We start from the raw sequence: 23,632 nt of genomic DNA, 5'->3' as shown, positions 1-23,632 counted from the left end.
TATAAGTTTCACCAAGGCCTAGTTCACACAGATGTAAGCAAGAAGAAGCCACAGTAAAGAATCTAGAGGAGCAGTGCAAACCTTCATATGACAACTTAGATTTCAATAACTTATATAAAATCCACAGATAAGACACGTATTAAAACTGCCAGATACTAGTGCTGACCATATTGCACCCACATCACCTGCTAAATTATATGATATTATTAAAATACTAAAGTACAATAAAGCTCCTGAACCAGATGGTATCTCAAATAGGGTGATCAAACTACTGCCCCATAAAGCTATAGTGCCCTTGACTATAATCATTAATGCCATCTTAAGATTTCACTATTTTCCTACCAGCTGGAAACAGGCTGATGTAATCCCAATTCATAAACCAGGTAAGGACCTGGTTTATGAATTGGGATACAATTGTTATGCACAATTGTGTCATGTAATGTAATATAAATATTATATATAAATAAAAAAGTTTGATTGAAAAAATTATTATTATTATTATTATTAAGAGAGACCTCCAAGGAGTCAGAGACTCATCGAGGGAGGTCACACACACACACCAGCTATTATACTTATTCTTAATGCTTGCACTCACAACATCCAATGGCAATCCATTCCAATCACGCACCATCCTCTGAGAACAAAATCTAGCCCTCATCCCTCCTTGGCGGACTTAATTCTCAGCTTTCAAGGATGCCCTCTTGTCCTTTCCCCCACCCTCCATAAATTTAAAAATTTCATCAATTGAAATCCTGTATGTCCCTTTCAGACGTTTGTTAGTCTCAATCATATCCCCTTTCTCCTGTTTACAAGTGTTTGCAGTCTACAAATTCTCAATCTGTCTTCATTATCAGTATTCCACAATTCTGATATAATTTTTAACACTCTCTTTTGTGCTCTCTGCAATATCACAATCGCAACGGAAACCAGACCTGCGCACAATGGTCCAAGTGAGGTCTTATCAAGGCCTTGAAAAGATGCAAAATAACATCTTTATCTTTACATGTGAACGTTTCACATGTAAAGCGTTTCAGCGCAATTATCGTTTGAGTTGAATTTGCAATCTTTGCCACATGGCCCCTGAACTTCTACTTCCTATCTACTAACATCCAAGATCCCTAGCCTTATCAGTTTCTTCTAGCCTAATCCCACCAATATAATATGACATTGGATATATAATCATGCCGAAGTGAATGACTACGTTTACTGACATTGAACTGACACCCATTTTCCCATGCTCAAAATTCAAGCCTATTTAAATCATTCTGTAAGTATTGCATATCAGCAGCATTCCTAATTACCTTACCTATCTTTGCATCATCAGCAAATACCTGTATGTCGCTTGTCAAATCCTTCCCAATATCATTAATGTACAGATTGAATAATAGTGGACCAAGAACTGATAATTGTGGTACACTACTTGTTACTTTAAACCTTGCAGACTCAGGTCCCCAGTATACCACTTTTTGATATCTGTCAGTTAGCTATCCTCTTATCCATGCTAATATTGCATAACCCAAACCCATTTTCTCCAATTTATGCAACAATATACCATGCTGTATTCTGTCAAAAGCCTTAGAAAAATCCAAAAGTATCATGGTGTATCCATTCCTCTTGTCTAGTTCAGTGGGAACATTGTTATACAATGTGAGCAAAACATGACCTTCCCTTAGTAAACCCATGTTGTTTATTCCCAAGTAGAGATTCACTGTCAACCCGTTTCTGAATGCGATCCCTAACCAATTTTTTCAAAATCGTCGCCACCACTCCTGAGAAACTAATTGGTCGATAGTTGGATACATCGGTGTTTGCACCACCCTTGTACAATGGAATTACCATACATTTCTTTCATTCCTGTGGAATCTTCCCTGTTCTGAGACTCATATTAAACTGAGGCAATTGATAAGAAGTTAACCTTTATATATATATATATATATATAAGTAGACAGTCACGAATATATAATTCATGGCAAACTTTGTTTACTTGCAATTGGATAGAATTAAACAGGAATATAATTGACAATAATCAGCTAACGGTTTTTATTCCCATATAGGGAGAAAGCGTGGCCTCTTAACTTTATTTAGCTTTTGGTGACTGAGTAGGCAGTTCAATATCCACCAATAGCCAATCGGAAATAGCTGGTCCATTACTGTCCCAAATAGGGAAAGTTCTGATAAACTCCTTGAACATGGTTCCAAGTCAATTCCTTCAGTGCAATTATCACAACCTTTTAGCACACACACATACACCCTGGTATAAGCGTCAACTGATGAATTGACGGGGAAAGAAGTGCTACCATTTCTTAATACCCAACCCTAACAACACATGTTGCATATGAAATGAAATGGTCGAGTTTCTCGAATCACGGGACGAAAAAGTCGAGTTTCCGGGAGGAAAAAGCTCACTCGTCTGTGACAGTGATCGACTAACTCGAGAACTCGCCACTTCCACTGAACTGCATAGGCTTTTTAGAATGTCTATACCTTACATAGACACTTTAGAATGTATATCTTACATACCACTCAAGCGTTCACCAGAACGCAAATTCGTTGCTCCAAAACCCAGAAATGACAGCTATTTCTTCCAAGAAAATCATTCGCTGCACTGTAGGTATTTTTCATGAAGTCATTATCCCTCTCCCCACGTGTTTCCCCTGAAGTTTCATATATTAATTGCAAACTTTTCTCTCACTTACTCGTGGTTGATCAACGTACATTCACTATAGCACGTATAATAATCATTACATGCACCTCTAAGGACTGTTCATCAGCAAATATTTCATTCTAATCTATGTCAGAAACCACCCATACCACTTAATACACCATCTATATTTATTTTTGTCTGCAAACTGCTAGTGTTATCTTGTTAAATGCATACTTATATTGTACTTCCAATTTCTGCTGTTGTGAACAAGCATGGAAAATCGTGGGATTAAAGGACTGGAAAAATTGTTAAATTTTTAATTTAACAATTAATAAATTAATAAGAAAAAATTAACAAGACTGCATCCACTATTCTGATAGTTCATTAACTTGCACTTACATAGCATTCTGATTCTATGGTATCAAAAAATTTGATAAATTAGGTCTTTTTGCATGTATATCATGCCTAAAATCAACTATTCTTCTATATGAGAAATTTAAGTGGCATGAAAGATCCAGATTATATTTTAATCGCAACAATTTTAGAAAAGAAAAGACGTTCAGTAGGTACGTACTCTAATGGCAGAGTTCAGCTATAGTTCGCTATCTAATGTTGAAAGCCATACTAGAGCCTCCTTTGACACTTCATGTATCTCCTGCAGAAACGGCAGTCACTGATGATATGTTTGGTAGTCTGTAGGATATGGGTGCAGCCACAGCAAGGACTATTTGCCATATTCCATTTACCTAATAAGCATCCACATCTGCTTTGCTTCACCTTGATTATGTTGATAACTGTCCAGTCTTCTAGTAATAATGAAGCCAGCCTGGTAGTTGTAGGGATATTTCACAAAAGAGCCATTTGTTGACAAGTTCATAGTTCATTGTTGGTTCCACATGTCGAGAGTTGAAGGCGCTGAGCCAGATAAGGCCCTGGTTACGTCCCATAAAGTTTACTTTGACTTCAGCTGGGTTCTAGGAGAATTTATAAGTGATTTTGTTTTTGTGATTTTCTCCAGTTCTTTTATTGAAACCTATCTTAGTATATTTTTGGTGGAACTATGTTGCAAAGCACTGAGAGCCATGACAGAGGGATAGATTTCAAGGTGCCACTAATCGTGCACATGGTTATGTTCAGTTGAGGTTTCAAAGACTGGTGAACAGTACTCTGTAGCAGAGTAAAGAAGGATCTGGCCCACGATCCTAAGTACCTCGGCTCTGCAACTCCAGCTAGTTCCACTGTTTTCAGATGATGTTGATGTTCCTCGTTATTATTTTTTTTTACTTTACAAATGTGATTTTTTTAGGTCAGATTTCCATTTTTATCCAGGTTCATCCCTAGATATTGCAGTTTAGGATCATGCTTGATTGGGCAGCCACAGAAAATTACATTGAGTAGAGGGGGGGTGCCTCCTTGTTGTTAAGATGGATAGGTGTGGACACTCTTTTGGTAAGATCTGGCTTTAAGTGCCATTGATTGTAATATTTCTGGAGAATCTTAAAATCTGTGTTGGTATCCTGCAGAGAGTCGAAAGAAGGTTGGTGAAATATCTCCAAATCATCAGCATACATACGAGGGTGGTCTGAGAAGTTCTCCGCCTCTACCATAGATGGCAACACTATCGGCAATATTTTTTTCTAAGTTGCTATATCGGTCTTAAGCATCCATTTTAAATGGCAAATGATTCTATCAAGTGATTTGTTTTATACAGCTGTCTGAAGCAAAAGTGTTATCTGTATCCAATGAAATGGATAAAATTGAGTATCGTGCGGTTATAAAATTCTTTCTGAAAGAAGGTTTAACGCCAAACGAAATTCATTCGAAGTTCATGGGCACTCTTCTCCTTCGTTTTCAACAATTAAGAAATGAGCTGCCTAGTTTAAACGTGGCCATAATAGCCTTGAAGATGATCCACGTGAAGGACGTCCAAAAAGTGTAACAACATCAGAAATCATTGATCAAGTGCACAATATGGTATTAGATGACCGGCGAGTCAAAGTGAGTGAAACTGCTGATACTACAGGCATTTGAAAAGAACGTGTAGGATATATTTTGCATGAAGAATTGCAAATGAAAAATGCTTTGCGCAAGGTGGGTGCTGCGCTTGCTCATAGCAGATCAAAAAACGCACTAGCATGAAAATCTCTGAACAGTGCTTCGAGCGTTTTAACAAGAATAAAACTGATTTTGTGCATCGATTTATTACTATGGATGAGACTTGAATTCACCATTATATACACCAGAATCCAAACAGCAGTCAAAACAGCGGACAGAAGCCGGTTGTTCAGCACCAAAGAAGGCAGTCTGTTTCATCAGCAGGAAAGGTCATGACATCTGTATTTTGGAATGCTCAAGACATTTTGTTTATTAATTATCTTGAAAAGGGTAAAACAATAACTGGGGAATTTTAACCAGACTAGACGGAAAAATTCGTGAGAAAAGACCCGGTTTGCAGAAGAAGAAAATCATCTTTTATCAGGACATGCTCCTGCCTACAAAAATGTTTTGGCAATGGGAAAATTAAGGGATCTGCATGGCGGTGGAATAAATGTATTAGTCTTAAGGAAGATTATGTTGAAAAATAATTTTGAAATTATAAATTTTTTTTTTTTTTTCGTTGTTAGGCCGAGAACTGGTCTGACCATCCCAGCATGTTTGCTTGGTCTTGTTGAGGGAATGTCCGAAATATAGACTTTAAAAAGAGCTGGTGCCAAAACAGAGTCTTGGAGCCTGGCATTCTGAAGGTATCTGGGCCTGCTTTTCCTTCCTCCAATATGGATCCGAATTTTTCTGTTTGTGAGTGTGGATCTAGTAAGTTGTTTTTAATCAGTATGCAAATACGTTTCCAACCTAGCACAGAATAATATGTTTAAATACTGCAATTCAATATGCTGAGAAATCTATTACAGTTTAATCCAGTTATTGTTTAGTGATAATAGACGCGAATTAATTACCCAACCAGTAATGGTGGTGAATTAAGTATATCAGAAGCTTACACTTCATTAATTCAACAGAAGAAAATAATCCAAACGAAATCATTCTCGGTGTCCATATCGCAACTGGTATTGATTTACTTTGGTTGGCAAGTAAAGTTAATTCCCATTTTGGACACAAGGAATTTCTATAATGGCTCTTCAAATGAAGATGAATTTGTTAGTTTCACAGAGGTAGGGATTTTCTTCAAGAAACATTTTATGCTATAAAACAAAATAGCCTGAAACACAATCAACATGCAGATAGGATTAACTAATCGTAGCATTGAAATGGGTGAATTATGAGGCGATTACATAATTTGTCAGGCTACTGAGTGTTTTTGAATTTTTTTATCGTCCTCCTATCAGATAGAACGAATATGACATGAGCGTCATGATGGGTACTGGTGATCATTGGGAAAGAATAAATTTTACGTTTCCTCTACCCCGTTGTAAAATTGAAGATCGGTGTTGAGGAACACTTCATGAGGTAGGGCATTCCAAAGGACAGAATAAAAGAGGAGCAGTAGGTACTTGTGTTTCAAAACTGAAATGAAAATGGGGTGGAGTGAAAATGAAATGAAAAAGGAAGTAAATGGGAGACAACTAAAAGAGTGCCTATCAGTCATTATAGCTTTCCAGAATGCTACAAGTTCAACCCAGCAATTAGCATCAATGTTTGCGAATGTCTCTAGGTGGAAGATGAATTTCATCCATGGCAAAAGACCACTATCCAACTTATTGGAGGTTCCAAGAAACTTCGGTTGTTCACCCTTACTTACTGTAAACTAAAGAAAATCGAAAGAACCAACACTATTTTAAACAATACATTTCCTTATGGTCCATGAGATGGTGGCAGCTTTTTTGCCATCCTTTTCAACAAATGCTATATAATATCATTGATAGGTTACGTCTGGTATCACTGATTGAAGGTTAGTTACTCCTTAGCTTTTGAAGGAGTAGAAGTAAATACAGTCTCACCTACTCGTTTTGGAAAATAAATGGTGTTAGTGGTTTCAAGTTTATTTACAAATTTTCCAGTTTAATTGGTTCTCTTACAAATTGCAAGTTTGAATAATACCATGGGCATAGATGTATGTGTTGAGGTGGTAGATGAATTTCATTGCCTACTGCAAAACTGCTTACCAGAGGCCTGAAGTGGCTTGAAAAAGGTCTACGTTTGGTCTTGAGGTTTAAGAATCAACTGAAATGAAAAAGCCATTAATATCATTTCATTAGTTAGATAACTGTAGGTTTACAACCTTTCCTGGGTATAACACAATTTAAAAAAAATACTTGGACTCATCCTACAAACTCTGGTGAGGTTACACACAAAAACAAGTCAGCGTGTTGGGGGTGGGCATATTTTAAGGATGTTTCAGGATGTATTTATGAAAAAAGAGACTGGAGGTAAATGTTAGTGCAAAGATGAAATCTGATCTGATCCTGTCGGATTTGTGTATTACTGATGTTGGGAGGTAGGTGAGCTGAGATCCCTTTAGAAAAAAAATGTTTTGGCAGCATTGAAGGTACGACTTGGTTACTCCCCACTTCACTGAAGGATAGCATAATGATATTGAAGCTCCGGATATCTGTGCTTTATTATTTATTGAATGAATAGTACACCATCATCAACACTATAGACAGTATTATTTGACATTGAAAATAGGTCAATTATGTAGAAGAGAAAGAAGACAGGTGATAGAACAGAGCCCTGCATTGCCTTTGCCATGGGGAAGAAGCTTGAAAAGAGGAAATGCTATGACAGTGAATATAACTGGAAAGAAAACTGGATACTCAATGAGGATAGAAAGTAGACCATATGATGACAATATAGTGAGTAAAGGGGAATATGAAATAAAGTAAAAATTTTTAATAACTAATTTGTATAACTAACCGTGAGATGCAATGTGTGATATGTTTTTAATTGTAGAATAGCAGTTACAAAAGTAAACAATCATCAAAATTACTATTGAAGTTTTATTGTAAAAGATCATATCCCCCCCCCTCCGCAATTTTCATTTATTTGTTTTTCAAGTGCTACATGTACAGTTATATCAGTTAAGTGGATATTAGATCCAGCATTATTTCAAAGCCGAATGTAGAAACTATGAAAGTTTCGTAAGATAAGTTGACCAGAGAGCTTACAGGAGAATCCCAGGCATTTACAAGTTGCCTTAGTATGGACTACATAGAAGTACCGCCCAAGCGTCTATATATATATTCGCCTCTTAATTAGGTTGACCATATTTCCTTGAAGCAAAAACGGGACGGGGGGAGTTATGAAATATTCTGTATTCATGGAAAAGTGAGACGATAAAAAGTTTCTTTGCCCAATATGCATGGTGATAAAACGTTGGTAATTATTGCTTCTGATTTGGTAAGTGCTGAAGAAAATTTTCATTCGTAACTTTTATTGATCAATGTCGACAAGCTGACATTTGCGCGAACACTTTGGCCCTGACCTACAGTATGATAAGCAACAAGAGCTTCACTTGCTGCAATTTTATCACGATCATGTTTCACCATAAACGAGCTAATATATATATATATATATTTAAACTGAAGCCGTGTTTTCAGCATCCTTATGTTTCTGGATATGCACATGTTGAAGGCACTTCTGCCTCTATGAGCAACGGAAAATTTGACATTACAATGTTGGCATACCACTTTTGTTTCATCACTGCACAGCTTGTCCAGTTTAATAAATTTGAATTCTTTCTGGAGATTCATTAAAACTGCAATTTCAGCTCTTTGATATTGCAAGGATAGACTTTAAAAAAATAGCTTTTAAAAAAAATACTAAATTTAAACACCGGCATTGAATAACAAAGCCACCGGTTAGGTTAGCGTATAGACAAAACAAAACGCTACAACAGAACAGACAGACACCGCGTCTGAGACGCCCAAATGTTGCCAATATGTATTTATTTTCTCTGAATAAATCACTGCAGATATCGATATTAAGTATCGAACAATGTGACTCCGTGGTTATTCAAATTACTAGTATCCATGAGATCGATGTACGATTATAGGTTATGAATAATAATTTATGATTGACCAATATTAAAGTATATTTAGTTTTATTAAAAACGAACAAAATTGACATTTTTATTAAAACGACGGGACGGCACGTATGGCCAGGCTACTTTTAACGGTCCATTTTGATAAGGTTTCACTGACCTGACAGCTGTTTAGAACTGGTTGGTTCTCCTCAGAGATCAGGTAGAAACCTCAAGAGAGCAAAAACTCTCTTTCAGTACCAAAGAACTTGAAATGTCAAAGATATATTTTTCGTACGCGAACTCTTGGTTGGTGCGTAAAAGTACTTACTAAAATAAAGAACCGAAAGGCTTGAGTTCAAAAGGCGAATATATATATAGATGGACGCTTGGGTGGTGCCTATGTCTTCTATGTGGTCCATACAAAGGCAACTCGTGAATGCTGGGGAATGTATTCCAGTAAACTCTCTGGTCAACTTACCTTACGAAACCTTTAGTTTCTACATTAAGCTTTGAAAGAATGCTGGATCTAATATCCACTTGACTTATATAATTTTGCATCGCCGAACTGAAGCCTTTTGGCTCTTTATTTTAGTAGCTATATACAGTTACAAATTTCCTATCTTATCCTATTCTTTCAGGCATACGGCTGGCTAAAAAAGAAACGTAGCTCATATTCATTCCACATAGCTGTGAAATGAATCTGTAAGCTAGTTTTTTTATTATTATTTTTTATTTGCATGAAGAAATTTCACAGTATAATGCAGGCAAGCTAGCTTGGTAGTTACCTAGTTTCTCATGCGGAAAGAATAGACTTGCCTGTACTAAGATAAGTGAAAGAATTTGGCATAAACTGAAGATTTTTAAATCCAATTAACTTACATTAATAGATAAGAGAATAACAATTATTGTTTTATTGGTGTCTATGCCCCAGAGGAAAGAAGAGACGAAGATGTCTTTTATTCAGATTTCAATGCTAGAGTAGGGAACATTCCATTTTGTACAAATACAAAATGGTGAAGTCACATATAATATATTCACTTGGGAAACAAGATTAAAAATTATAATATACTATATAATATAATATTAGTATATTATATTATATAGGATCATAAGACAAAAATATAAGAAAATCTCCAATTGCTATTTTGTTTTTATTACAAGAGAAACATTAATGCAAGACGATTACATAATAAATTAAATGTTTGCTCTACGGGGGATATCGCACAATAAAACTTTATAAGCTCTTCTAAATTTAAATTATAATCTCTGTCCACCTCTGTCGATATAGTTGTTAGACCAACCAACCAATCTTTCTTGGGTCATTGCTGTTCGCAAATGAATTTTAATGTTTTAAGCTTGGAAAAACTTCTTTCCACACTTGCTATGCTAAAACAATTCCTGTTAGTAGAATAAGTTTCTTAAATATACTAGTTATATAAGTTCTCTTCTTGTATTACATTACATCATCAGTCTTATAACTCAGCAGCATTTCCTTCCATTCTTCTCTTCTGTTTGCTTTCCTCAGTGCTTTGTTTTATTTGATCAAAGTATCTTTTCCTTGCTCTCTTTTTACTTTGATTTTGCCTTCTATTATTCTTCTCTTCACTTTCATGTCGTAAGAGATATCAAATCCATCTGTCTCTTCTTGTTATTAATGCTTTATCGGTGTTCTAGGTTCATTTACTTCCTTAAGCACTTCATTTGATTTTTTGTCTGTCCATTTTCTCTTGCATTCACATCCAACACCACATTTCAAATACCTCCAGTCTTCTGATATCTCCTGTTCCCATTGTCCATGTTTCACTGCCATAAAGTGCTATCCACATGTTTTTTCCTAGTTTCCTTTTAATATCTTTTCTATTTTAGTGAATTGGTTTTTTTGCTATGCCTATTCTTATCTTTATGTCTTCTTTTGATCTTCCTTCATGTATTGTACTCACTAGATTATTTGTGATTCTTGTTTTATCTCTTTTCCATTTAATTTTCTTTATGATGTTTGGTTTCTTGCTTGCAAGTAGAATTTTGTTTTTTTTCAACATTTATTTTCATGTGGTATTTATTAAATATTTCATTTACTGTTTTGATTAATTTTTTTTTAGTCTTATTCTGCTTTTTGCTATGCATCTACAATATCTACAAATTTGAGGCAATATATTTCCTCTCCACCAATATTTATGCCACTGCTTGTTTTTCCTTTAACTTTTCTGATGGCATTTTCAATATACATATATGTTGAAGAGCAAGGGTGATAATATGCACCCTTGTCTTACTCCACATCTAATATGTATGATTTCTTCTTTATTATTTGTTCTTATGTATCCCATTTGTCTTACATATATATCTGTTTAATTACTCTTCTATAATTATAATCAATGTGACTTTTTCTTCATGATATTCCACATCATCTTCCAATTAACTTTGTCAAATGCTTTTTCTAAATCCATGAAACATGTTTTTTGCTTTAGCTCCATTCTTGTTTCGATTATAGTTCTCAGGCTTAGTACTGCTTCTCTTGTTCCTTTTCCTTTCCTGAATCCATATTGGTCTTCCTCTAGTTGTGAATCTATATTCGGTTTTGTATTATTTTTAATAGGATTTTGCTGTGAGTAATCAGGGCTATTGTTCTGCGTTGGTTACATTAGTTCAAGTTTATCATTTTTTGTTTCCTCATCCAGATTTCGAAGGGCTTCACGCGGGCTGTTATCGATTTCTGGACTTTTTCTTCTGGGTTGTCTTTAAGTGCTTTTTCAAACTTATTTTATTATTGATGGTCCACTTTGTCTTCAGCTTCATTGTCATTTTCTTCCTGTATTAAGGAGAAAAACAGGTGTTCAAGATATTTTTTTCCATTCCTGTAATATTTCTTCAGAATAAATAATTAGTTTACTATTCTTATCTATTAAGGCATTATGTGTGGCCTTTTTCAGTTTGTTGCTGATTTTTGTTATTTAAATCTAATATTTCTTCAGTTATCCATGGTTTTCTTATACAGATATCCCTCGATGTTAACGCGTTAATCAAATCTAATAATCAATGGTAAAAATTATAATTCGTCCATGATCAATTACTGTATTAATAATTCGTTTTATATGATACTCTTTAAGGAAAGTTAAAAAATGAATGCAAAGTAAATGTTTAATAAATACTTGTACCTACATTATTTACTGCATTTTTTTTTTTTTTACTAAACCTGTTCAAGAATCGTTTGAACAGGCTTAGTTTTTTTCTTATCGGCATAAATTCTACGATAACAAGCAAAATGACTCTCCAGACCTCGGCAAACAAGCAGTAAAAAAAAAGAAAAAACACTGCAAATATACGATATATTGACACACACACATTATATATCGTTACGGGGTCCAGGCTAACTGGTGAAAGGATGTACTGTCGGAGAGCTCCTGAAAGATTTGCGATTTTTGTTGATTTATTAATTTGTTAGATTTGTGTAATTTTAGTATATTATTGTAGTTAGTGTACTAAAGTGTTTTATAACATAATCTATGTCGGGAAGTCGCCGCTAGAGGGATTCGTAGTGAGATTCGTGAAAGCTCCAGATAAGATACAAGCGTTATTTTCAGTTATCATTGATAAATTTATTTTAATATTGCGTAGTTTTGTTTGCCTTGCGTATCTTAGTGCATTTTTGGAGTTTATAATTTATAATTTGATAAAATACGTTACTAGTAAGTATGGCTTCAGTACGAAGGAAAATGACGGCCAGTAATGATGGTTCGCCATCTTCTTTTAAGAACGGTAATGCAAAGGAGATGATTCAGTGTACTATCTGCGAAATGTACGTTTTGCGGTCAGTGTGGTTAGATGATAATAAAGGAGTGAATGTGTGTAGAAAATGTAGGGAGAATGAGGAATTGAAGTGTATTTCGGATCGTGAGTGTGATATTTATATTTTTGTCAAACTTCAGAATGAAGAAAACAGAAAATAAAAAAGATGAGATAGATGCAATGAGTGAGATCGGGTTGTTGAATGGTGCGATACAAAGGGCAAAACAGCAGCTACAGCGTATGAGAAAAAGTCGACTGAATGAACCAACCAATAATAAAAAGTATGACAGGAAAAATAGGCGTATGAGTGTGAACATGAACAAAACGAAGGATAGTGTGCTGTATGGAGACTCGTTAGTACGAGGTGTTAGTAGAGGATTTGACAAAATCGTACCAACCTGGTGCGACCATAAAGGACGTAACTGAGTCTATTAGAGAGCAAAAGGAAAGGGTGAAAGAAATGATTGTTGTGGCAGGTATGAATGATTTGAAAGGAGATAAAATGGAAATGACAGAAGACCTGAATGAATTGTTTGAGGTAGCAAAAGAAAAGAGTGAGAGAGTTAGAATTAGTCTTTTGCCATGTTATGTGAAATGTTTAAGAGGGCCATAATTGCGAATGACTTTATGCGTGGGTTATGTATGACAAGTGGTGTGGAATTTGTGGATGTGTGGAGTGAGTTCGATTGGCGAAAGGATCTATATAAGATAGATGGCTTGCATTTGAATGGTTACGGTGTAAGGAGACTCGAGAAAGTGTTGCTGAATTTAATGGATGTGCAAATTCAGGGAAACTAGATTTATTAAGGGCGGGGGGTAGATATACAGTCCTTAGGGAGGCAGTTGAATGTATGAATGAATATAATATGCCTGAGCAAATAAGGACAACACATCAGAGTGGGATTAATATAAGGCATCAAGGTAGGGTTTGGGGCTAATGGGGGTCTTAAATTCATGTACACTAATGCTAAGAGTATTAGGAACAAGAAGGAAGAGGTTTTGGCCATGGTTGGCACTTCCAGACCACAGGTTATTGGTATTAGTGAATCATGGCTGACTGTAGCTGATATAGCTAGTGGGATTGAATGTGATGGGTATAGTGTGTTCAGGAATGACAGGGAGAATAAAATGGGGGGGGGGGGAGAGTATTGTTGATGATAGCTGATGAGCTACAGCCAAGGAGAATAGAAGTTGAATTGCAGGATAGAGAAAAGAGCACATTTGAGGCCATTTGGTGTGAAATTGTGGCTAGCAGAACTAAACATACAATTGGGTGCTGCTATAGACCAGGTGATGGTGGTGACAGTATGCACAAGCAAATAGAAGAAATGAGTGGAAGGAAGGTATTATGGGAGATTTCAACTATGGTCACATTGATTGGAATGAGGAGAGGACACACGGAAGGAATTGGATTTTATGCGGTTATTAAGGGATAACTATCTGAGACAGCATGTAATGGAAAATACTAGGGGTCAGAGAGTGCTTGACCTAGTAATTACATCTGAGGATTTGGCTGTAACAAATATGACCACATTGCCACCAATTGGTGAGAGTGATCATAGGGTCTTGACTTGGGAGGTGGCTAAAGGTGTGGAATTATAGAAGATAATTTAAATAAACGAAGGAAGTTAAATAATCCACATCTGTTGCTTTCAGCAATAACTAACCTGTATCAATACAATTAAACAGCTGTAAGAATCAGCAAGGAAAAGTTACAGAATGGAAACAGAGGATTCAGGGTAGCCTGAATCATCACCCCTTTTCATTTTCACCACCCTTATTTAAAAGCTATACAGATGAAACAGTAAAGAAATTGAAGAAAAATATAAAACCGGGATTTAAACTGGATTGTGGAGCTATATGAGAGTGGTCTGAAAAGTTCTCGGTCTAACAATAAAAAACGAATTTATAATTTAATTTTATTTTGAATTTAGGGACACAAAACACACGTGCTGAAATGATTATTTTACTAATTATTAATAAAATAACACTTTATGTTTCGACTCCTGTATTGAGGTCATCATCAGAAGGATACATGTGTATAGGGAACCAAGCTACATGCTCTTGCACTTTATACCGGTAAATTAAATCTATGCTGTTAATTGTGCAAGAGCATGTAGCTTGGTTCCCTATACACGTATCCTTCTGATGATGACCTCAATACATGGGTCGAAACGTCAAGTATTATTTTATTAATAATTAGTAAAATAACCATTTCAACATGCATGTTTTGTGTAGCTAAATTCGTAAATATGAATGCTGATCACCGTGCAACCTTAAAAGAAACAAAATACAATAAGAGTTTATAAAGTTCTTGCAAGACATTTTCTACTGTAAAGAAGTGAATTATGAACCATGAAAACCTAAACATAGAAACAAAAGCTCACTACTGGACAAAATGTATGAATACAGAAAGAAATAGATCGATCATGTTGAAAGAATGCACAGTTTAAGACTATTCCAAAAAAAGATACTTGACACCATCCATTTAGAGGACACAGAAGTCAAGGATGACCAAGTAAAAGGTAGAATGATTCTAGCACATATCACTGTGACTAAATTCCTGGAAGAGAGAATGATAAGGAACATCACTATCTCCAGTCAAGTAAAATTAAGTGAAAAAGTTTTAGAACAAATTATTAACTGCTTCCAATACCTCAGATGTACTATATCATGTAGAAAAGAAGTTAACATTGAGACCAAATCAAACTAAAATTTCAAACTAGTTGAGATCTGGCCAGTAACTTGATATTTTATAAAATTATATCCCAAGATAAATATGCTATGTTACATCCATCTCAATCCCTAACATTGAATGGATTGATGCTGTATCATGTGTGTAGAGAGGACCTACTTCATATATGAAGCTTTGCACCCATAGTAAAACCTTGACTTTTGAACATGTACAGTAAATATATTTTTCTAGGAAGAAGAGAAGAGTAAGTTTCCAAATTTATGAAATTTCAAAAAGGCAAAATTTGGTAGAAATATTGCTGGAAGACAGACAAGGAATTTCATTGAATTTTCCTCAAAATATCAATGGCATTATCAGTATAAAATCATCCAAATTAAAGAAGATATAACTACCTTAAGAAGGATGACTAATCCATCTCTTCAGAACAGAGCAATGGAGTAAGGTTTAAGAGCTTTCTTTGTATAACTGTTCTCAAATAAAATGGTTTTGTGTAAGACTTTAGTCTTCGTCCAAAGGATCTATTGTTTGGTGGATATGGCATGCTGAACAATTGCAAATTGTTCTGACTCATGGAATCTAATTTAATTAAAATTTTCATCATGACAAACAGTCACAGATCTGCTAGTCAGGTTGAATAATAATAATAATAAAAAACACGATTTGACTCTGGCATTGACAGATGATCGTTTAAAGATTGAGGCTTGTTGGGAGTTGGTTTACTATTATTATTGTATGGAGTTTGAAGACTCATCATGGGAGACCCAATTTATCCCCATAATCTATCAATGCCTCTTCTTGAACACCTTAACAGACAAAACGTTAACAATTGATCCTGGCAACCCGTTTTATTCATTTACAACTCTCCAAGTGAAAAATCTAGTCTCACACCCTTATTAATCACTTTTAACTGAACTTCCAGGGATGATTTCTTGTTCTATCCCCTCTAGCTAGGTGCAGAAACATTTCCCCTGCAATCTCATAAAATCCTTTAAGTAAATCATATCCCTTTTTTTTTTTTTTTTGCTTATCAAACAACTTTTGCAGTCCACCTACACTCAATTTATCTTCATAGAGAACATTCCACAGATCATTCACCATTGATAAACTTAAATTCTGTCTTCTACCACCACCCTTAAATCCCTAGATTCATCTATTTCCTGGAGTATTTACAGTTCCATAAATGTGGTACACAACTTGTAATGTATTTATCCCGAAATGCATAATTTGACATTTCATTACATGAAATGTCAAATTATGTCAAACTGATACCCATTATCTTTTGGCCATACTGACAACCTATTTAAATTATTTTGCAAGCTGTCCACATCGCCTTCATTCACTAACTAATTTTGCATCATCAGCAAACAACTGAATATTTCCTATATCATTTATGTACAAATTATGCAGCAGTGGTTCTAGCAGTCAACCTTGCAGCACACCACTAGTCACCAGTTTTCACTTGGATTCTGCTCCTCTGTTTACCACTTTTTGATATTTGTCTGGCAGTCACCCTCTTATCCACATTGACCAGTGTCGTATCCATCCCCCATTTGTTCTGATTTGTGTCCAAAGTTCCAGGTGGTATTCGGTCCAAGTGAAAAAATAGGCAGAATATCGATGTGTGGATGATTTTTAGGTAAGTTGACATCAGTGAATTTAGTGGTTGTAATGTGGATGCCACGAGCGAACTGAGCTCCCCCCCCCCCCCCATCCACTAACATATTTAACATACAATCCATTATCCAAATCAGCAATAATATTAGCCATTTTTTTTCAGGTGTAATAAGGAGAGCTGTAATGACTGCACTCAATATATTTAAAAATGATCTTTTAAATTCCAATTACAAGCAGTTACAGAATCAGATCTCCTGCAGTTACAGGCAACTATTTAAATCATTCTGGAAGTCGAGATATTAATTGTTAGAGAGAGAGCAAACTGTCAGTTGAGATCTGGATTTGTGAAACATCATTACATAGTAGAGCACTTTGGTACAGACTGGTAGAAAAGCGTCTGGTTTGCTAAGAATGCAGAAATGCAAGTGTTTGGAAATCTAGGTTTTTTACCATATAGCAATATCCTGCTTATCACTACCCTATTTAGCAGTTTGTTATAGTACTCATGCTCTGTAATTCCTGAGAGAATCATCACTGCATCATTGTTAATATTCAGTGTATTTTGTGCAGAATAAATATATATGGTCAGCTGCTTATATACACAGATCCCTCATCTAAAATACAATATCATTTGTGATTTAATAAAAAAAAATACTCAATAAAAGTTCATTATTGTTCTTTTGCATCTATATTTTTACTTGCCATATGTTATAATGACACCATTAGCACTCTTCTTTATAGGAAAATATCCTGAGTGCCAACTAAGGTACTATTAAAGACAAATCCAATAAAATGTCTCATGTTGTGCATGTAAATAAAAGTAAATGAGACAAGTACAAAAAAGTATACCCTTTACTGCTTCTCACTCAATGGACAGAATGCCAAAAGACAGACTTTCCAAGGTCAATTGACATGATTTTAGTATGTCCCATTTCATAAAATAATACAACTTTGTTATGCAGAAAAAGAAATTCTTGATAAAAAAAAAATTGTATGAATTTCAAAGGGCTCGAAGATGCAAATATATCAATTATAATGATCTATGACTTAAAATCATTCTCAGCAGTAGGTTATGTTTTCATTTTGATGATTACATAAATTTCAACCAACTGACCTTGGTTATACACTGTAAACTGTGACAACAAAACCTTACAGTTTAGTCTTTCTGGTACTAGACCAAATCTAAGGCACAAAGACATTTAATAGTCAACTTTACTTAAGTACTCATTAAATTGACATATAAATCACACAAGATGTGGTGTAAATATCACATACCAAGAAAGTTATATTTGCTTTCAAACCTTTGGCAGACACAACATGTGGAACTGGATAATAAAACAACTTTCATGGAAGCAATGCTAGTCAAAATGTAATATTTGACATTAATGATTAATACGTTTTGCATACTTTTTTTTAAATGTTCACTCTAAGCAAACTTTTTTTTTTCTATGTATAAAATGAGTCTTCAAACTGCACATGCTATAAGAAACCAGTCAAACAATTGTCAATTAAGAATTCCCTCATTTTCTTGATGTGTGCAAATAACTATACATGTCTGCCAAAGGTCTCTCCACATGGGAGCAACATGTATCTCTCAACATACAAGTAATGAACACTACATCCAACAACACAGAGTAGTTATTTATATACATATATATATATATATTTGCATACACACAAACATATATCAGCATAGATATATGTATGTATATGTGTACATATATATGTATATATTGCCAAACAACAAATCCTACACTCCACTAACCAACAGTCAAAGGGAACATTTCTGAGCTTTTCTATTTCTTACAACAAAAGGGAGTTAAATTTTTATCATCTATCATTGATACATACTACACATATAGACACAGATGAAAACAAAATAAAGATGCTTGAATCTCTCTATTAAAACCACATGTAGATATCTGTACCACTAACATTTCAACTTCCAATAAAACTTACCAAGTTGGTCCACAAACACAGTTTATAAAAAAGTTTCTCTAACACAGCAATAAATCACCGACTGGGTACAATAAAAGTTATACAGAAGAGTTTAACAATTTAAACCAACTCCACAACTTTTACAATGCAAAGCTGCAAACAGGGGTGACAGAGCAAACACCCACTCATTAAATGGCAGCTGCACCAAAATTTAATTAGCAAAACAAGAACACAGTCTTTTTTTTATTGTAATCGAATTAACAATGTTAATTCCAATAACTGTGTACAAGCATTTCACTTACATTGTGACATACGTTTGCCTTTTTTTTTTAAAAAACTTTTTTCTTTTTTTTTTTTCTTTTATGTTGCATTTAGAAAATCACAAACTAAACTCAAGATGAACACCGTTTAATAAACAGCAATCTCATATTATGCTAGAACAAATAACATTTTGTCACCCACACTTAATTTCAAAATTCTGTAGACATTCATGCAAAAAAACATTAAAATTTTTTTAAAGAAAAGAAGAAAAGAGAGAGAGAGAGAGAGAGAAGGGAAAAAAAAAAAAAAAAACGGGAACGCGTTTTCAGCTTGGAAGATATGACCCGAAGTGTGCAATGATTCATCTCTACATGCAGTTTATATGACCATTCACAGATAATCAAATACTAGCTTGGATATTGCATACTGACACAATTATCTGAATTATATAAAAGCTTGCAGTTTACAAAAGTTATATAATGCCACTACAACTCATTTATGTAGGATATTTTTACAGTGCCTTCTATATGATGTGTAGGTTTGTCCCTCAAGTTTTGACAGCACATCTTTCTTTCCATCTTTTCAAAGCCCCCCCCCCTTTTTTTTAACATTTTGTCATACTCCAATATTTTAATAGTTATGCCTTTCATAAACATAACATTACATTGAAGACACTTATTTTAGCTTAACTTAAATGGCTAAATGGATTATTTAGGCTTATGTAGCATCAGCAAGTACCAAATTACAAATAAAACTTAAATGCTGGGAAAAGATGGATCTCAAATTCTTGATTCAGCAAGTGATTTCAAATGCATCTTTTTTTTTTTTTTTTTTTTTTTTCTTCAAGCTATCATATAAAATAAAGCTAAATATAGTTCATTCACTGTAAGGCAAAGCAAGATAAATGAAAGCTCCAAACAGATTTTAAGTTCATCATCCCTTATAAGTTTAAAAATGAAGAAATCAATAGGAATTAAATTCCTATATTCCAATTAGACAAACAAACAGTCATATCTAAATTTAAAGTTTTATCTAAAAATTATGAACTAAAAATTAGTACACTGATTATGAAATTAGATAGTAAAAAAGTAAAAATAAAAACATTTACTCATAATTGTGTATATACATACACACATGCAGGTTTATCACAATGTGTGATAAACCTTCATGTGTGTGTATATATATATACACACATACCATAAAAGAACATAACTTTTTATTAGAATAGTAAGTATGGAGGCAGTACTGTTTTGATATAACAATAGCTATTTCCAGTAAAATCTACTAGCTCATTTTAACAATTTATCTTAAATCTAAACTAAAAAACCCATCTACTTCTAAAACTTTGAAAATTTCTAGATGTATTCGTGTTCAAACTATCCTACACCATAAATGCATAAGTGCATTTTCATTATTTAAAAAAAAAAAGAAAAAAGAAGTAGCGGTACATTTGGTAGATGAGAAATATTTCAAACCATCTCAGCACATTTTTTTCACTCCCTTCCCCCCATAACTAGTAGAGCAGCCACCTCAGGACCGAATGATCTGTCCCACCTACTTCAGGCTGTCCTTTGCTAACCTCATGTAGGAGTTGAAAGACTGATGGCTCGGTTTTCAGTGATGGTTATCAAGAAGAATGATGATGATAGAATGATACTCCCTCTTATTATCATCTTTTCTCACAAAGTTTCAACTTTAATCTCTAGATATATTCATCAGCATAAAGTATGAAATGAGATCATATATTCTGAGCAACGTATGACATTTTCACCTTGACTGCTGGAATCGATTCTTAAATGAAATTACAGCACTGCCTGTCAGATATAAAAAAATACTGGAAATTAATGCTAATTTTGCACACATATTTCTGCATGCAAAATATATTTATAAAGGCAGAGCAACATCAAGTTAGGAAAATTTTCCTACTTTAAAACATAATAGTGCATTTTTTCCTTACATGACAAATTATACCACTTCTAGAAACTTGTTTCGATTAAACAGTAGTACAAAAATGGCTTCAGATCTATTTCCTGAGATTTTGGGATACTGAGTGACTAGTTCACTAAAAACTTACCAACTTACTTTAACAAGTAATTAGCTACACTTGGAGTAAATGGCAAAACATGCACAGAATGAAACCTTAGGCCATGAAATTTAAGGTAGGAATTCACAGAAAAAGGAGACGAAAGGCACTCAAGTGGGTATATTGAATGGTCTTTTAACAATGATAGATTGCTGTTGCAGATCCATGCCTCTTCATTATGAGCACAAGTCAATGAGGCATAAACCCATATTTAATGTGCAGTGAGGCACAAGTCAGACTATGGTGAAGAATGTGGCCCATACTGCCAAGTGGCACATGTCCCAGTTGCTGAGGGATGCCACAAACCCTGGAAGAATGAAAATGGTCCAGAATAGTTCATATTCTGTGTGTTCCAAGATTGCTGAGGCCACAAAAAAGATGAGACGGTACATGATGCAGGCAGTTCCTGGAGGCTCACGCTAGCTAGTGGGGAACAGCTAGCGTGAGCGTGGTGCTAGCAATGACGACCTCTTCTGAAATCTTTGTATTCTTGATAACTAACAGTCAGCTTTTCACTTTGGTAGCGAGTAAGACGAATGGACTTGCGTACTTCAGTAGTGATGATACCTTTATAACCTCCTTTACGCAGTAAAGAGTCTATAGTTTGTATGTGATCCCATCCTATTAAAAAATAATAATAATAAGAAGAAGAATCAGTACATGTTTCAGACACATTAAAAGACAGACTGTAATTAATATTCTTTCAAGTGGTTCTGTTAAATCCTGGAAATAAAATGTCATTATTGGAAAGAGAACTTTAAAAAGTTTTGGCACACTAGTAGAAATTGTGAACCTTTCATGCATGATTTCAATTTCATGCACTTTTCTTGAACAATGATGTTCTTACATGCTCAACTGTTTTTTGTATATTATTGTGGACTAATAGTGTCATTTGTAAAAAAAAACCTCAGGGGTAGCAAAGCAGAAAGCTTTCAGCATATCTTTTTTTTTTGTACAGATTTTGGAAATTAGTATACTACCAAACTAGCTGCAAACTGCATCTATGCTAATCAACAATATAGTTTTTTTTTCTGAAAGGAAGCAAGAAGAGAGAATACGCTGAAGTGTTATTTTTAATTCTGTTTCTTTCACTACAAGGTTTATTAAACAAAGCAGAACAACATACTGTCCTCAGTGAAACTGTAAATCATATTCAAATTAAAGAAGGTTATTATATAGATAAAAAAGAAAAGACCATCTCCAAACTATTCATAATATAAAAAGTAAGATATAGCTCAAGGGATGAATCTGCGCACCCACATGAACGTGCACGCATGCGCACACTATTAAACCAGCTAGCAACCTTTATTCATTTTCTTAAGGATCATCTTCATCCTTTTGCACATCCAGAGTATAACATCCCATGTGCCTACAATTTGAACTATATGTAAACAGACCAAGCTATGGATATCTTTTCACACAGGAATAAATTTCTGTGAAAATAATTTATTTTCATAGAAATAAATAAATGAAAGAAAACAACTGTGTTGCATAATCTGAGAGAGACTATTTTTAAAATAGTCCAGAATAGAACAGAATATTAGACTCAGCTACTACTTATTCTTAGCCCAGATCAAACCTTTCAATTTCAGTCACAATTTAAACTGCTTTTGTAATAACAATATCAACAACCTAGTTAACTGCTGTGTGTTTTATAACAGTTGTAATCTGTGCTCTGAAGATACTGGTTAAAAATTCCACAAAATACTGGTAGTTGAAAAAAATTTACCATAAGGTAAATATCTGTTTTGGCAATCACTATTTAGCTTAAACCCAGTTCATCATTCTCAAATTTTTTTAGTCTGTCATTTCTCAAGTGTATGCTGACATTTATCTTTCAGTGCTTTGGAAGGAAATTGCTCTGTAATATAGTTATTAATATTTAATTAATTTTTTTTTTTTTTTTTTTTTTTTATAAATTGAGACAATGAGAGTGCTATCTGAGATTTATTAGAAGATTATATATATATATATATATATATATATATATATCAGTCATCCCTCAACTTACATCGGGATTCCATTCCATCTGGCAGAACGTAAGTCGATACATTAAATCAGAGTTATAGGGGTTAGGGACTTAACCGTAATAAGTATACTGTCATTTTTAATTTTTAAACCTTATAAAACTGTACTGTGTGTATTACTGCCACTATAAAACAGGAGAATAATCACCCAAATATTCCTCCACAATCATATCTTCATTACCTACCCTATGTGAAGGACCAGGTTGCAGCTCTTCTGGTGTAACTTTTGTTTTTTTGATGAAAATGTCCGATGTGATTTACTTATTCCTTTTCTTCTTTTCATCATAAATTTGTTTATAGCAAACAAATGCATCATATACTTTCCTTTTTACTAATAAGTAGCGTTCAACATTGGTCCATGTCTTCAGTCATTTTGAGAACATTTCTTCAAGACCCTTTACTGTGAATTATTTAAGTACTTCTTGTTTTTCTTTTCCCTCTTCTGCAACACGTTCCTCCAGTTCAACCAATTCTTTGTTGGTCAACTCTTCAGTCGACCAACAAAGGGGCACTTTCTATGAGTTGAATTATGTCGTCATCATTCATCTCGAGATTTAGATTGTTTGCTAGGTTCATCATTTCTTCACTCAATTTACAAGGGTCTGTATTT

The 23,632-nt window shown here is 34.4% G+C and overlaps 1 protein-coding gene across 2 annotated transcripts in view; it reads right to left on the bottom strand.

Moving 5' to 3' along the window:
• Window positions 1-17,547: 17,547 nt before the first annotated feature.
• LOC150100057 (nuclear protein AMMECR1-like) overlaps window positions 17,548-23,632 on the bottom strand; it is a 142,358-nt gene continuing 136,273 nt past the window's right edge. Inside the window, exon 5 of one of the 2 annotated variants that reach the window (XM_090402694.1) lies at window positions 17,548-21,616. In XM_090402694.1, the coding sequence (XP_090258820.1) occupies window positions 21,450-21,616 (167 nt within the window). In that variant the 3' untranslated portion in view covers window positions 17,548-21,449. The remainder of the gene's footprint in view (window positions 21,617-23,632) is intronic. The other variant, XM_090402695.1, reaches the window with a different exon arrangement.

Source organism: Typopeltis vanoorti, chromosome 13 (genome assembly GCF_054136105.1).
Source record: "Typopeltis vanoorti isolate ZY-2024b chromosome 13, IOZ_Tvanoo_1.0, whole genome shotgun sequence".
In the NCBI taxonomy this organism is placed as follows: Eukaryota; Metazoa; Arthropoda; class Arachnida; order Uropygi; family Thelyphonidae; genus Typopeltis; species Typopeltis vanoorti.
The sequence above is the reverse complement of the archived record's forward strand: the minus strand, read 5'-3'. Positions and strand labels throughout refer to the sequence as shown.